Here is a 17,412-nt window from a genome sequence, read left to right as displayed (position 1 = left end):
AAAAGCCATGTTGGGAGTTTATTTTTAAGCTAGTATCTTCAAACAAAAGCACGGCAATGCAACTGACAAAGTTATAAACACGAAGCATGAGAAAATCTAAGTGACTGTGTAAGTAAACTGAGCTAAAACCAAACGGCCTGCTGATGCCTCCCAAAAGCATTTCAACCTCAGTTACACAACCAGACAATTAAAATAAACTACGTTTTCTGTATACAATGCATTAAGAAAACTACTACATCCTACACAAACCCTCGTTGCTTCTTATCTCTCCATTTAATACGGAGACACGTTAACATATGCCACAGATGTTTACACGTGTTCTTCCTTAAAATCGAGGTGCTCACAGGATAAATACACATTCTTAGTCTACTGGGAACGTATTTAGGGAGCAGAGGAGAAAACACAGTCTTATTGCTTACTCTACCTTGTAAAATATGTTTTAAAAATCCTTAATGTATTTCTCCATCCAGAAATAAGGGAAGGAGGACAAAATTCTGTTGAAAGCACCTTGCTTATGGCTGTCAGAAGCGATGATAACAGTGTAAGAGCACAAGGAACAGCTGCCTTTAGCTTATGCGCACCTGCCGGTTTGCAAAGTGGTTCTCCCCTGTCAACAGGGCAAAATGTTTATAGGGAAAGGTACTGAGGACGCGTACACGCTCACAAACACAGACACTCGGAGATGCTCACAGACACGCACACCCGACCAAGAACCTGCCCAACTAAAACCCCATCAGCGAGCAGCAGGCACAGCGACAAACCCCGTAACTCTTTTTAAAACTCAATCTCCGAGCAGGGGAACACCTCCCCGTTGGAGACGACGAAGCAAGGCACTGCAAAGCAGCCCAGGAGCTCTCCAGGAGGCTGCGGAGGGGCAGAGAGGGAGGGCAGCCCGCCCGGCTCTCCCCGAGGGGCAGAGGAAGGGCGGGGAGGGGAGGCGTGAGGGAGAAGCAGCCCGAGAGGAGAAACACGCCGAGCATCGCCTCAGGAGAGAGAGGGAACGGCCTGCGGGCCGGCCCGGAGCGGGGAAACCCCTCTCTGCGTGCTCCCGAGGAGGGAAAAGAAAACGGGGAGCGGGTGGGGGGATCCCGACCCCTCCGAGCACCCCCTGAAGCAGCTCCCCGCGCAGCGCCCCGACGGCACAGCGAGCCGAGCCCCCAGCCCCCTCAGCCCCGCGGGCAGGGCTGCGACGGGGGCTGCCCGGTCCCGGTCCCGGTGCCCGTTCCCGTCCCTCACCGGCCTGGGTGGTGTCGCTGAGGTCGTGGTTGGCGGCGCTGGCCCGCGGGTAGTCGCGGAGCTTCCTGCCGCTCAAGCTGAGCGTGCCGCTGGCCGCCGCTTCTTCCAGAGCTCGGTCCAAGGAACGGCTCCACGAGCCGGGGCCCGCCGGAGGAGGACAGACCGCCGCCGCCGTCGCCACCGCGGTGCCCAGCGGCATCACGGCGGAGCCGCCCTCCGGCGCCGCCAGCCCCGCGGCCGCCATTTCCCCGTCGCCGCCGCCGCCGCTCCGGCTTCGTGCCGCGCTGCGCATGCGCGGAGCGCCCCCCGGCCGGGCAGACGGGACCCATGCGCCGGCCATGACAGGCGGGGCGGGGAGTGCGCATGCGCAGCACCCCCCACCCCATCCCCTCCCTGCCCGTGAGGGCCGTGGCGGGGCCCGGCCTGCCACCGCCACCCCTGTGAACAAAGGCGGGTGCCGGGTCATTTACCGTGCCCGGCACCTCATCAGATAGGCACACGGGCAGTATTTTCTTCCTGAACCCCTTCCACGGCTTACACGCATCCCTCTGCCAAGCACACTCACTCGAAACCGCGACCGCCGAGGTTTATCAGGGTGTTCCCGCTGATCCTGTGACGCGAGGTTGAGGTTGCAGAGTTCTCGTCAGCAGGACGTGTCACAGCAAAGTGGAAACCCGTATTAGATTGTGATATCAGCTGTCAGATTATGATATCAGCTACTACAGTCACACCACACAGAGCTACTGAAATATACGTTAACTTTTACAGCACCACTGCAAAAAGTAATTACTTTTCCCAGTACAGGCAACAAATGCAAGCCCTCTTCAAATTAGACTATTTTTTGTTACATTCTTCAGAACATTTAATAATGATTTAATCATTAACCACCCCTTAAGATATATCAGAAAGCGCATATAACCAACATATTACTGCCCAAGTGGTTATAACAGGGACAAGACAGCACGAAACCTGTAACTTTTTATTTAAAAAAAAATTAACAGCTTCAGAATAGATCAAATGTAATAACTTCTCCAAAAAATACCAAAAGGTACAGTGTAAAGCATCTTCTCATTAAATACAAACTAGCATTTTTTTTTTGATGCATTGCATCAATGTTTTGCATCTATGTTGATGCAAAAGAGTTTTTTTTTGTTGCATCCTGGCACATGGAAAATGTATACACTGAAACAGAATGACTGACACCACATCATCTACTCAAATTCTAACAGTGGGACATCTTTTATTTTTCAAAAAAATCCTACTAGTAATTAAGAAAAAACAACACTTATGCTTAGTTCATTTCTGCTAAGGTATATTTGTCAACATTAAAAACAAGGGTTTAAGTTCTATATAGCATCAGGGATGCATTCGGACTTTAAAATTGCTGTATGAATGAAAGCCCTTCTACAGTCAATGCTCTTCAAACATTGAAGTCCCCAGTAAACGCTCGTTAACTTGGAATTTGAGATAAAAATGCAAGGAAACCAGTTCTGTAAGAAGTCCAATGTAAACTCTTTGAGAAAAATAAAACGAAGTAAAACCACTTCAAACACCATGAACATTTGTGGATGCAGCAACCAACCAGTCTTTTACGTGGCTGTACCTAAACTCCATTGCTACAGAACAGGGTTAAACTCATCAGTTCCTGGGCTGGAAGCAGTTTTAACTCTATGTTATTCCTGAACAGGTGCCTCACTTTTAGGAATCATAAATTAATATTGAGGATGCCCCAGTCCTTACCATCCTGCAGATTCGGATACACAAAGCTATACCTGCAGCAAGTGACTACCTGCTCCTGCTCAATGCCTTACACACGCTGGTACACTGAGGGCTTTCTTCCAGTGACATTCCCCAGTTTCAGCCAATTTCAAGACGCCTGACAAATTTTGATCAACTTCACATTTTACCTCTCTTTGGTATATACAAGCAAGTGCCGTTACATTGCATGCCTCTGGCCATTTGTATGAGCCACAGAAAACCCTCTGGGTCAAGGTTTGCAAGATGAAAATCCTGTGTCTGGGAATGTAAGGAATTCTACCATGCCACTGACTTTCTTGTGAACTGTTACATTTATTCCTATGAAGTTATCCAAAAATTTGAAGTTATTGCGTTAAGTTTGAGAAAAAAAAAAACTTACAAAAGAAATAGTAAGCAAAAGTTTAAGAAAAATAGGAGATGTATAAACTCCATTTGCAGAGGATGCTAACGAACTTGAGATATTTGTAATATAAGTTACTCTCATACTGCCTCTGCAGTACTCCTCCAATATTGTCTGGACCACTTTTAAGGATAAGAGTAGAATAGTCTCCATCCCAATTACATATTACGGGTCTCAGCTAACAGCTTTATTTGTGAAACAGAGAATGCAAAACATTTAGTCTTCAAGAAAGGAAAAAAAAAAAAGAACTTCAAAAGCACAAAGAAGTACAACCAATGCTCCCATGAAAAACGCTGCTACATCACTACTAAAGTATTCACGGACTGAGGCTCTGTGCCAAACTGCAGTCCAGAGGAAAGTTCATAGGCGGTCCCTAACATCCTAAAGTGGGATTTGTAATGATACACTGACACAATCTTTACTATAGCAGGGGGTCAAAGAACAGATACCGAGTACTTCTAAACAGAAAGAAAAACCTTTTAACTTCATGTTTAAATATTGGTTGCAAGATGAACCAAAATCGGTGTTTGTTAACAGCTGGGCAACAGAATCTTTTCCAACCAGGTGATGGTGCTACTCCAGTAGATTAGTTTCCCAGTTTTCCCCCTCTCAGGGCAAAATGTCTTTTACTGCTCGAAGTAAAAGTAATAAAGACAGTGCCACCATCTTAGCAAGAAGTCTGGAGAATTTCAGGGACATACGCCATATTCTTCTGCCCACTTTTATCTCACTTTCTTAAGTAGGTGGGATCAGCGCTCAAGTCCATTCGACAGGTTAGCCCACGGTTACAAAACGGCTTCCTTTGTTCTGAGACAGCGCTGTTCTTTGCTCCTTCAGGATCCCAAAACGTTCGTTCAGTGTCATCCCTGTCTGAAAAATAAAATAATTTCATAAACTTAAAAGACATTAGGTTAATTTAGTCAAAGTAATAAATACAAGAATGTTTTTTTCCTCCTTTGGTTTCATCACTTGACCTCCTAACTCAAATTCCTAAAACAAAAAAAGGTTTGATTTGGTTTAGTCCTTTCCTGCACCATTTAAAAAAATCAAGAGCTGCTACTTCTTGGAATTTATTAAGAATACATGGTACACAATGTCAAGACTGACAGCCTACTCAGAAAACTGTAAAAAAGTTAAACTAAGGACAGACAGACTGAAAAGGGAACTTTTACTACACCTATTTCCCCACAGAGATTCTATGTAACTTCAACAACTACAGCTGTTTAACCACTATAATGCAGTTTGTTTTCCAGTTCATCCAGTTGAGGCTGCATACTGGATTCTAGTCCAAAAGTTCAAATAGTTTTTCCAATATAATAGTAGACTATTTTTGACATACTGCTTGTTCATTAAAGGAACAAATCCAGACCAATGCCCTGACCCTATACAGTTTTCTGCAGATGGCAGCAAGGAGCTGATTACAAGAACAGCCTCATCTTGTGGTCAAATTCTCCGGCATCTGTCAGCCTGTAAGAATTTCATCAATGACAGCACTAAGATTTCTGCATCCGATCACTCATCTTCATTAAACTTTGGAAAAATATTAATCATTCAGGTGGTTGTGTCATCACACTGATCACATTTGATTTTCTCACCCCACCTTTTTTTTTTAATGCTAGATGCATAGCAAAAGTTGCCCTATAAAATCAGGTTACACCACCAAATGACGCTTGTTCCTGAATTACGCACGCTTGCTGATTCAAGCACAGCAGGAACACCAGAAAGCTTTTAGAAGCATTCAGCATTTTAAATCCTATTTAAAGCACGTGGGTATTCAAGATGTAAACTAGCGGAACAGGAACAGTGAGTTCAGGTACTTGCTTGAAGTTACACAGCAAGTTAGTGGAAGAACTAGAAGTGGAAATGAAGTCGTCACCAGTTCCCCCTTTTTTCACTAGCGAATCTAGGAGAAAAGTGCCTGGCTCACCAGATTTTATCTGTCTTAAAACTATTTCCACAGTCAAGGAATGAAACTACATTTACCTGTTTTCCAACACTATTAATATCAAACTGCAATGGAACCCCTTTGGGAATCTTCTTCTCTTCAGATTGGTCCCTCTTCATCAGAAATGGGGGCACAGGAGTACGAGTTAATCGCAATTTCTGGGAACTGTGAAAGAAGAACATTAGACAGGACACTGTGAATACATGTTTTATGCAATGAAGCCTTACTGCTGATAGAAATATGAATTTTTCATCATGCCATTTGATTAGGCCAGCTGACTAGCTGGAGGGCTCAAATTCAAGGAGGTTAAAGTGAAGCAGAACTATAAAAGTGTAGGATTTGTTACTGTTATCAGACAGCAAGTGTCCCAAAAGGAAGCAATTTTATTTTTTTACTGACAAACCCATTATTCACGGTTAATTATTCTTGTAAATACATAAAATAAAAACTGGTATAGTTTTCCCTGCAGATAAAATGTTAATAATGGAAAAAGCTACTCAACAGATTTTTAAAATAAAACACCTCATGAGTCAACAGCGCCTTCAATTTCATGAAGACAAATACAGCAATGCTTTCTTTAAGCCCAGTTCTAGCAGCGTCATTACTGGTCAGGCAGAAACTATTGCCATCACTCATCAACTAGATGCTAAATTCATTTTCATTCAGATCAGGAAGGAAAACAGCTGTAATACAGCCTGAATTGGAACGGGCAGACAAGGTGAAGATCTACCAGCCCACCACTCTTCGACTCTACACAGCAGATCAAGCTCCTGATCAGAAGATGTCTTGTTAAACTCAGCTGTGGTATTACTAACACACAGCTCAGAAATACTCATAAACGGGACAGATTTAGAAGTCTTCAGAAGAAGTTGTCACGTGAAGTCACATGAAAGACTATCCAAAAGGAACTTGCTAAATGGCTCAGGAACAGCGACTTCATTTACGTTAACATTTCAGAACTATTTCTCAAACTCACAGTGGGGATAGGATTGCTCCTGGGTTGTCGATGGACACAGTCAGAATCCCTCCACTTGTGGTAGAAGTTCGCCATCTAGTTTGAAAACACAGAAATCACAAAAATATTGCTGAAATTTCAGTCAGAATATCTGGACACACATTTGAAGAACTCAGGCTAATAAGGAACGTGCAAGTTTTCATAATACAGGCCAATACAAAGACCACATGCAGCCACATTTACTCAGCCTGCTTTGTTACCAACAACATGATACAAGATGAATATGAAGGGTGAGAGCGGAAGGTGTCCATCTTGTGGTCTGCCTTGCATATTTCCTAACTCCTTCATAGGCTCTATATTTGTATCAAATAAAATGGAAATTGCATCAAGAGCTTAGGAGAGCACTGACATTTGAGTTTTTCTTCTCATCTGTGCAGTATCCATGAGAAACTAGTCTGTTCCTCTGAAGTTACCACCTTCCCCCTCCTTCCTGCAAGTGTCTTATTGCAAATAAACTCCTCCTAGTTAAATTAAGAAATAATTTAGAAAACAACTGAGAAAAATAGGGGGAGGATCGCTGTCACTCAGTTGAGATGTCTATAGGGGAACGAAAAAAGCATTCTATTACCATAGCTAGGAGCAGAAGCCAGAATTAAACGGAGAACAGCAGTGCAAAAAAGTAACTACACTCAAGTTTTCAAAGTGAAATACTTACTGACGAGTTCTCTTTAGTGTCTGGTTATCAAGATCTTCTGTTGTCTGCACTTGGGCCTGCACCTGAAAGCACATCAATACAGACACTGGATTTGCATACTGTTTCAGCTCCCACTGTAGAAGCTGGAAATACAGCAGTTCAAAAATAGAAGTTTAAAGCTGTTTACACACTGTGCACAAACTGGGCTGTACTTTCAGAGGGACGTGAAATAACTATCCTATTAACTTTGTAAGGCATTGGAAGAAAATTACTCTAAGAACCTAAAATGTTTTAAGCATCGTCAATAAAGTAACTTAACCAATAAAGAGATGAAAACATCTTGGAGAACTTCAGCAAACACTATCAAGATGCACCAAAGCGTTACCAGGCCAGCAAGAAAAGCCATGGCTGTAGTTCTGCAATTCCTGTGGATGGAAAACAGTAACTACCTAGAGTTAAAATAACAGCAGATGTAGAATAAAGGCATGAATGAAACCTGAGAACACCATTCACTGCATATCCCTTTTTTTTTTTTTTAAATCTTACTCAAAATAACTAAAAAACTCTCTTTGAATACAAATAAGATGGACATATTCAGATTCTGAAAGATGTTACTGCTCTATCATTTACCTGAAGGCAGCTGTTGAAAGCTGTGCATTGCTTTCTAACATTTGCTTTTGAGAGGAAGAATTAATAGCTTAAGGCTATCTCCAAATACTCAGCCAAGTTCCATGCCCTTCAGAACAGTCGAGCTATGCTGAAATAGGAAGCAAGACTGAATAGGTTACAATAACTGAAGGGAACAAGTACATGTCTCCAAAAGAACATGTGCCTATTTTCCAGTCTACTTGAAGTTTCTACTTAGATCTGATGATCAAAGGTGATTAATTAATTTCAATGTTATGGGTTAGCTCAAAATCTGTGGCACAACGTTGTTTTCAGCAATGTTTATTACCTTCAAGCCTCTTCGAAACAAGAAAGTTGCTTGACGAGTGTCTTTCTGTTGATTTAGTTTGTTTCCAATTCTGGCAAAAGCGGACTGCATGTTATTCCTGTAGTATTTAGAAAATATAGTTAAAGGCTCCATAGATAACATTTAAGAGAGACCACTATGAAGGTCAGGAAACATCCCAATGCATCACTAAGGACATCTGCGAAGCTGCCTCTTTGAGGCATAACATTTCAGTTGCAATAAGCTTCTCACCAACTAGGAAAAAAACATGTTATTTAAAAATGGAGAAATTTTTACGGCTAGAGATTATAGATCCATAGAATTGTTTATGTTTGAAGAGACCTCTAAGACCATCAAGTCCAACTATCCACCTAACACTACACGTCCACTGGTGAACCATTTCCCTAAGCGCCACATCCACACACCTCTTAAATACTTCCAGGGATGGTGACTCCACCACCTCCCTGAGCAGCCTGTTTCAATACCTTACCACCCTTCCTGTGAAGAAACACTTCCTGACAGCCAGTCTAAACTTCCGCTGGCAGAACTTGCTCCTGTCACCTCAAGTCCTATCACTTGTCACCTGAGAAAAGAGACTGACACCCTCCTTGCTTCAACCTCCTTTCAGGTAGTTACAGAGAGTGATGACATCTCCACACTAAACAGCCCAGGTTCCCTCAGCTGCTCCTCATGTCTTGTTTTCTCACCCCTTCGCCAGCTTTGTTGCTCTTCTCTGCACACACCTGAGCAACTCAATGCTTTTCTTGTAGTGATGGGCCCAAAACCGAACTCAGTACTTGAAGTGTGGTGTTGGGTACAAAGGGACAATCACTTCTATAGTCCTGCTAGCCACACTATTTCTGGTGCAGGCCAGGATGCCACTGGCCTTTTGACCACCTGGACATATTGCCAGCTCATATTCAGCTGGCTGTTGGCCAGCACTCCCAGGTCCTTCTTAGCCAGGCAACTTTCCAGCCACTCTCTTCAAAGCCTATACCACTGCACGGGGCTGTTATGACCCAAGTGCAGCACCTGGCATTAGGACTCCTATATCACAGGTTAATAATTCTGCTTTTTTACTTTAATATCCTCCAGGACTTTATATTAGATAAAAAACAGCAGTATTGGTAACTGTAAACAAGCCGTGTTTACAGTTTCCACAAGAGTCACACAGTGAAAATTTCCATCACAGAGACAAGTTCAGCTGCAGTTTGTAACTGATACAGATCAATTCTGGCACAAATAAAATATGCAATACCTTCCAAGAAACTGAAGATGGCACCAGCTTCCACAAAGACATTTTATTTAGAAAATTCACTAAACCACAGTTGTCACTTTGAAGCTATGGAAATCCATGTTGGCCATTTTCATGTAGGCTGCCTATGATTTAAATGAAGGCAGAATACCAGATGCTCACAAAGGCAGGTACTTCCCAAGTGTTCTACGCAGCAATAACTATCTGTCTTTGTATCGAGACCATGTTCAGCTTCAGATCTAGTAAACTTCATACACATGACAGTCTTGATAGTACTACGACTGCCAGTACCTACCATTTTCCCTCGGACACAGTTCTGTCAGAAACAAGACTCATCATGGAAAGTTATCAAGAAGAGCTCAGAAAGCAGACGTGGCATTTTACCTTCTGTTTAGTGGAGTAGGCCTCCTGAGGACTGGGATTTGTTTTCTCTGCATATCAGATTGTCTCTGCAAATTTGTTTTCTTTTTCAAAACTGGATAATTCCGCTGTGTGTTCTTAAAAATAAGAAAATAAATAAATGCAATATATATGTATAATATATATATAAAAACGCACACTAAATTGAATTAGGAACAACATAGCCATAACCTGAACGTACACTTATTACTGAGTCCTTTCCTATCTCTAAAAAGGAAAGTATTTCATGAACTAGTTGTTAAACTGAAACAGGCATATATTAGAATTGCCATTTAAAAGCATCTGTATTTCTCTCCTGTGTATTTTAAGTGTATGCGCTTCTGCTGTTTCAAGTTTTGTCAGGTTTTCCTGGAAACTGAGATTTTTCCTTCAATTTTTGTTTACAAGCTTCTTACAGAACACATTTCGCTTTGCCCAGCTTTCACAGTTCACTATAATTTGAGAAATACCGTCTATACTGTTATGAATCATATGTTCCCCTCCTTACCAGGCCAAAAAAAGCATAGCTTAGCAGTTACTTTTTGATTATTTTACCTCCCTATATATAACTGACAATACCTCCTACACACACCTTTAAAATTGCTCTTCTTCACAAATCCAAAAGCAATCCCTGTTCTACAATACCAGACTAGATGGAGCAGGTAGGAATGCACTGAAGGAATGCAGAAGAGGGAGGCTACTGACAGAGGTATTTGCAAAACTTCTTTTTTGTAATAGGCCCATGTTTAACACCTGCACGTGTGTTGAATCACTGGTTTGTAGCAAAGCAACACAGATGACAAGAAATCCTAATAACTGAGCTTTTCCTGTAAAAATACCATAAATACTCACACACTCTCACAGAACGTACTTCTGCGCTTCAATCTTCATGGCTTGCTAAGTGTTCAAAACCTTTCAAACCTCGTCACTATCCATCCCTCTCAAAACAAAAAACCACTCAGCCAACACACCCGCAATTTCATAGAAGGTTGTACCAGTGTCTGCATGCTATAGAACCAGCATACTGGGATATATTTCAGTAGCAGTAGTCTGAAGCCACTGTGTTCCATTTCTAATGTGTTGTTTTAGCAAAGTCAGGGTTACACCTAATGCAGACAATTACATGAACCACTGGAATTGCATTAATTACCTTCTCACTAAGTGGCTGTCTGTTCAGAGGACTAATTCCTTTGCGTGAACCCATTGCTTTCTTGGCTGCCAAGCCAGTTTTAACTCCGTAAGAACGCTTCTTCCCTGCTATCTTCTTTCTGTGTCCCAAACGATTTTTACCGTAACCTGCAAAAAAAAATTTGAAGAGTTCAACAATTCTTACTGAAATACAAAGTTTATTGTGTTAAAATGCTATGCAAGCAATGCAGTTTATTTGGCTGCACACTTCTAGCCTTAGAGCAGAAAATATCACTACGCTTGAAGACAGTTTGGTCATTCAGTTATTTTATTAAGTCTGGCTCTACAACTAGCACAACAATAATCACCTTCTCATACAGATCACAATTTTGCTTTCCTTCACTGAATTAATTAACGTTGAAAACTTGTTATTTGACATGTCTGCAGGGACAACTTCTGGCATAGGAAACTACCAAATACACCAAAATGGACCTTCATCAAGTGCTGAGTAACACAAAATCAAACCAAATAATTCAGGTCCCCAGCAATTCAGCAGACTTCAAATTACCAACTTAATAAAGAAAAAAAAAAAAAAAAGAGGAAAAAAAGCAACTTCAAAGCTTATTATGTACATCAGTGGTTCCCAAGACATAAGAAAAAAAAGAATATAGCAAGTGGCCCACAAAACCATATTAAACAGTATATGAATTAGATCACATTTAAAGTGTTTTCAATTAGAAGCCTGCATGGCAGTCTACACAAGACTGAGAAATGACAGCTGTCTTTGGATATAAAAGGCTTGCAAGTCTGAGGTCTGTAGTATAAACATCTCAAGTCTCCAGTTACAAGGGTTTGGTTAACCCTGTCTGGAGCCATTTATCTTCACGTTATGTAAACGTACCATGCCTCGGTTTTATCCCCAAGTTAGCATCCCCTCTAGAACCTCAGACTGCAAGATAAATTTAAGACTGAGAAGTCAGCTCTGCAGAAACAGAGACATCTAGTCCTGACATATGTGACTTCGTAGCACTGATGACAGATCTGTGCTTCCTCATGAGACCCAATCACGAGGCAAGCTGTGGATCAGAACCTAGCTTGGATAAATCTGCTGTTGAGAAACTGCTATGTAACCACACCGTGTAGACAGTTAACAAATGCTCTTCCCCGTTAAAAGAAAAGCTGAAAAACAGAGTTATTTAGGCTGGAAGGGACCTCACAAGCTCTCTGGACCAAGCTCTGCTCAATGAAATGACAACTTCAAAGTCAGCTCAGGCTGCCCAGGGTTTTGTGCAGTTGCATTCTGTGTATCACCATGGACAACTTTTATTCAAATGGACAATGATCTCTCTGCTTCTCCCCACAAAAGCTGAGAAAGTCCCAGCTCGAGTTCCTTGCTTCCTTTCAGAGAGTTTGGCAGCAACTTCTAAAACCAGAGGGAATTGAATGCTCATCATTTGTGGTTTCTGTAGCTGTCCACACACAAGAGAGGATTTGCCACTTATCAAAATAACTTCAATGGCAATGGAGTAGCAGTAAATCTACTGGTCATAAGTAAGTAATAACTAAAATCCTCAGAAGAACTATTTAAGGATACCTTCTGCTCAAAAACAATACAGATGAGGGGTGCTTCAATGGGAGGAAACGTATGGAAGGAAATGTATGGACCCGTCTAGAATGGAGCAGTTAAAGCTATTCACAGTGTTTCAACAAATCACGAAGCTAGCAATTCTGGAAAAAAATAAGTTTGCCTTTTTTTCCCTAGAACAAGGGCAGACAAAGGAGGAAAGTTCCAAGAGTTCAGAGTAACTGCCAAGACAGTTGTATTACGGATTTTGTGTTTGAAGCTCAAGTTCTTCCTAAAATTCTAAATTGTAATACTTGCTTCTTTTGTGCCCTTTAGGTCGCAAACAACTGCATTGGAGAACTGTGGTTGTAAATAGAAGCCTACACTTGATAACCTACCACTTAAATTCACTTACTCTCTCACCTCCACAAATAGTCTTACGCTTAGCTGACTGACATAAAACATTCTCCTGTACTGTCAACAATTTACCAAAGATGCACAAATTAATTAACACCGTTATGTTGGCTTGTCTAAAAAGCAAAACAACTCTGAGTTACATGACATTTCATTGATCTCCAAAAGACATTTGGGTCTAAGAACACAAAAACTACTGCTACAACAAATATTAAGCAGTGACAAAGAAAACATGGGGATTACTGTGAATACACCAGACAGATGTGCATTTGTTTTAAACGAATGCTACTTAACAAGAAATTGCGTATACTAAACATTTAGTTAGCTGAGGTGGTAAACTTTCTGTATGGACAGTATGAACCAGTGCTAAAATGCTACTTTTCAAAATTAAATGTAAGCAAAAACAGTTTTTATTTCTAGCAGGTGCTCTTCGTGTACCAGACTAATACCTGGGAATCATCTAAAAATGACTCCTACTTATTGAAAAATCTGACAGCTACTCAGGAAATCTGCAGTAAAGGTGGTACTGTGCACTTTTCCCCTCTTCACTCCCTGCCTGCGTGATTTTTTTCCCCAATTGCTGTACTCCACTGTAAAAGCACACACTTAAGGCTGACGTGGTACTTCCTTCGCAACCCAAAGTCTTAACAAGAAAAGCCAACTCAGACACCCTGCACTATCCATCTGTATGTCCCAGAGGCAGCGCTACAGACTGCAGTAACAGCTATTTTTGGGAAGCCTACTAGGAGAATTCTACCTAGCATATATAAATCTATTGGCTCTTTTTCACAAAGCTCCGAAGTTTGGCAAGGCCTGCACATTTCCTAATATACGAGTTTTGGCATGAGCACTCTCCATCCATCTCTGAGGGACCAAGTACTAACGCAATTTCCAATACTGAAAGAAAATGGAAAAAAATTCAGAAAGAAAGGCAATCCTTCCTTGCATCAAGAGAGTCCATGAAGTACCTAAGCTCCCTGTTGGCCAGACATCTCAATGTTGTTCTCATACCAAAGCAGGAAAAAAACACAAACGTAAACACATCACAAAAAGCTGTATTACAATCAAAACTGTATAACTCTATTTGAAAAACACCCGAATCGACTGTGTCAATCCGTACATTTTCAGGAGCTTACATTTCAGCTCAAAAATATTTCACAGTCCACATTGCATTTGATATACCCACCCTTCTGTTGTTGGATTCCCCACTTGGAGCCTGGTGTCCTGAACTGCCGAGTTCGATTCTGATGAAGCCCTCTTTTCATTTTGGGGGAATATTGCTTTCTCTCTTCTTTCTTGTTCAGCTTAATTATATCATCTGTAAGAAGGAAAAAAAAAAAAGATTTGACATATTGCAGACATATTCTTGTTCAAAAGAAACCATAGCTACTTAGAGTTATGTGAAACAGGCCAGTTAATCTTGAGAAACCAGCACAGACAAGTTGAGGTCCCAGTAATATCTCCATAAAGCATCCAGTCCTTATTAGTCCTACAGTCCTTATTTGATAATATAATGTCCTAGAAAAAAAGAAGCTGTTGCACACATTCAGAACATCCAAGACACTTGAAAGATCATTAAATTTAACAAATAATCTGTTAGTTTTTGTAGACTATTGAAGAAAACGTAATCCCATCTCACTCTCACACCTTCCAGGCTACAGAAAAAATGTTAGTTCAAGCCTTAGCTCTTTCATCCTATGTTACTCAATGAAATCAGACAAAGGAACTCAGGCTACCAGTTATCTTTATAAGTTCACTGAGGTTCAGATGACAGGAAAAAGCAACCAAGACTTCTCTCCCCAAGTACCTGCAATCCAAAGCAATCATCTTATCTATTGTCGTAGGGAACAAGGTTGAACAAATTATTACTGGGTTTAAGAATATGTGTAAGATTATAAACTGATAAATTCATGAAAAGCAAACAGGCTTGTCAATAGCAAACCATGCCACACCAGCTTGATTTCATCCACTAATCAGGGAGCTGACTCAGGAGATAAGTGTAAAGTAACAGCTGTGGTATGCCTTCACTTGACTGTTCGCTTGTCTACAAAAACACCATAAAAGGTGTCAAATTATACTTTATTGCGTCTCAGTCGTGGGAGCACAACTGACACAAACGTCATATTCCAGAGAGCTACCACAAACACGGACATCCCTTTCTGAGTCAGGGAGAGAAGGGAGCAGGGTTGCTGTATTTAACCAAGTTCAAATGGACTTAGATGGGGTAGAAAAGAGAAAACAGCGAACAGAAAAAAATCACAAAATTTTGTTAGCAAATGCTTTGTATCCTACTGAAGTAAAGAGAAAATCAGCCTACTTTGCTGCAAAAATGAATGAGTATTTGGAAAAAAAATCCATTAGGTAAAGGACTGCTGATACAGGTCACTCGGGTTTCAATTGCTATAGAAACTTCTTTACCAAAGAGCTCGTCTCTAGAGAAAGGATTCCTGAACAAACCTTTCTGTATGACAACGGAAACCAAAGCCACTTCAAAATGGTATCCAGCCCAAAAATAGCTCAAAATATCACTGACAAATGCAGTACTCAACTGGAAGCATTGCTCAAGCTTAGTACCAGCAATAAACTGGTGCTGAGCAAAAGATAAACCCCCAACCTTGGATCTACAGGGTCTTGAAGAGCTGACCCTGGAGCTCTTCAAGAAAGACGTAGATGTAGAACTTAGTAGCACGGTTTAGTGCTGGACTTGTCAGTGCGAGGTTAAAGGTTGGACTGGATGATCTTAGAGGTTTTTTCCAACCTGAATGATTCTATGACTGTGTACTTCTGCATAAGGGGTACTTCCACCCCAATGTCCCTGTGATGCAAACTACCACGTTCAGAGAACATTGATCCTTGTTTCACAGTTCATCTGCTCCATCTCAGATCCCATTTTTGCAAAACAACCAGCTGTTGATGCACACAGGCTTGCAAGTTTTTGAAACAAAAGGACTAAAGTTTCAGCAGTTCTCTTATTCGGGGAAACAAAGGTTATCTTTATAATTTACCATTATTCTTCAGGTCTTAACTAAGGAATGTGTTCTCCTACCGTGTCTACGATCAGAGATTAAAATTACACCTGGAACAGCAGAATAATTTAGGAATATTATCAAACTGAAGGCTTAGCCTCAGATGACTTGCATACACTAGCAATAAAAATAGGTTTAATCTTTATTAGTACGTCAGAAAATACTCAACACTAAGATCTAGATCCTAAGATTTCCTACTTTAGCATAATGACAACGTGGGACTGAACCTTATCTTCGTTTACAGCAGGCCATAAAACTATGACTTAGGGACAGTAGGTGGGGACGAAACTGTTCTCATGCAAGTTTCCCCTGCAATTAAACAAGCTAAAGGACACACCCACCCTCTACAGATTCTTAACCAAAATGCCACCATGACACCACAACAGTTCTTCACCATTTGTTATTGGGCAATGCCCAGAATGTGTAGCAGTGGCAAATTCAGAAGTTAATTTGGCCAAATAAGAAAACATTCAACTTTATGAAAATAAGCTAGTCGCTGAGAATCAATGACCTTATTCTTAGTAACCTTGGAAACAAAGACTCAGTATGCTAGTCTATAAATAAAAATAGATTTATTGGAATGCTGTAATGGGACTTGACATTCAGAAACACTCTAAACATCATTTTACATGTCATCACCATCACCAGAACAAAGAACTCCACTGGATCCTCTACAAAGGGAAAAAATGTACATATCCTCTTATTTTAAGGTGATCCACAAAAGCCAAGTCTACCGTAGCCTTCCAATTCAAGCCACGATTTCACTGCTTGAAGAGAACCTCCTGGCGGTACCAATCCACCACGCTTTGGCAGCAAAACGGAGCAGTCTCGGAGCCACAACACCAGGTTTTTGCTGACCCTGACTGGAAGACGTACTCCAGGCATCCACCAAACGTTCCGCCAACTACCAAGCAGGCTCAGCGCCGAGGATCAGAGCAGAATTAGTTTGGAAATATATAACGATGAGGGGTGCCAGGTTGCGGGCCCCACCTGAGGGGCAGCCAGGCCCGCAGGCCTGACGCGGCCCTGCGCCTTCCTGACAGGCTTGGAGGGCAGGGGAAGGGAGGTAGGACAGAAGAAGGGAAGCAGGTCTCTGCCGTGCCCCGGACACCCCCCTACCACCCCGGGGACCCACCTCAGGCCTCCGGGCTCATCCCCAGCCGATAACGGCCCCCCACCCCCAACAGCCGTTGGCTCGCTCCGCACCCCCTTTGGCTCAACCCTACGCCCCCCCAGCTCACCCAGGGACATGTCAATCTTCTCCAGGCTGTCGCTGCTCCCGCTCCGGGCCCCCGCAGCGGCCGAGGAGGCCGAAAGCGGCGCCGCGGCCCCGAACCCGCTCATGGCCGCCCTGGCTCCGCCGCCTCCCCTCAGCCGCCCCGAACCGACGGCGGGCGGGCCACGCGCATGCGCACTGCGCACGCGCCGCAGCCCTCCCCTCGGCCAGCGCCCCCCCCCAAAATGGCCGCCGGCGCGTGCGCACAGAGCGCCCGTCAGCCCGTGGGCTTGGTGACAGGGCTGCGGGTGGCTGTGGGGTGAGGAACCGGGGGCCGAGCCCAAAGTACCACGTTGGGATTGGAATTGTCATTTAAAAATAAAAGAGTATGGCGACTGATGTTTTGTTTTCTTTGGGTTCTTGTCAAAGTCACTTTCTGCCACTTTTTGTCAGTGACGATTCTGAAGTTC

The 17,412-nt window shown here is 42.4% G+C and overlaps 2 protein-coding genes across 20 annotated transcripts in view; both read right to left on the bottom strand.

Annotated features, from left to right (window-relative positions):
• Positions 1–1,558, bottom strand: part of LRCH3 (leucine rich repeats and calponin homology domain containing 3) — a 64,563-nt gene extending 63,005 nt beyond the window's left edge. For 4 of the 19 annotated variants that reach the window (XM_048076824.2, XM_048076837.2, XM_048076828.2 and 1 more), the window contains exon 1: positions 1,237–1,553. In XM_048076824.2, coding sequence (XP_047932781.2) covers positions 1,237–1,528 — 292 coding nt within the window. In that variant the 5' untranslated portion in view covers positions 1,529–1,553. Of the gene's footprint in view, positions 1–1,236 lie in introns of all 19 variants that reach the window. The other 15 variants (XM_048076840.2, XM_048076826.2, XM_048076838.2 and 12 more) reach the window with 11 other exon arrangements.
• A 643-nt stretch (positions 1,559–2,201) lies between these two features.
• Positions 2,202–17,142, bottom strand: FYTTD1 (forty-two-three domain containing 1). Its single transcript, XM_048076847.2, has 9 exons — positions 16,968–17,142; positions 13,887–14,018; positions 10,745–10,890; positions 9,580–9,692; positions 7,944–8,040; positions 7,010–7,071; positions 6,316–6,390; positions 5,378–5,504; positions 2,202–4,264 (listed from the first exon to the last, which is right to left on the bottom strand). Exons 1-9 carry the CDS (start codon positions 17,068–17,070, stop codon positions 4,169–4,171), a joined length of 951 nt encoding a protein of 316 aa, XP_047932804.2. The 5' UTR covers positions 17,071–17,142; the 3' UTR covers positions 2,202–4,168.
• Positions 17,143–17,412: the final 270 nt, after the last annotated feature.

This window comes from Anser cygnoides, chromosome 9 (genome assembly GCF_040182565.1).
Source record: "Anser cygnoides isolate HZ-2024a breed goose chromosome 9, Taihu_goose_T2T_genome, whole genome shotgun sequence".
Lineage (NCBI taxonomy): Eukaryota > Metazoa > Chordata > Aves > Anseriformes > Anatidae > Anser > Anser cygnoides.
The sequence above is the reverse complement of the archived record's forward strand: the minus strand, read 5'-3'. Positions and strand labels throughout refer to the sequence as shown.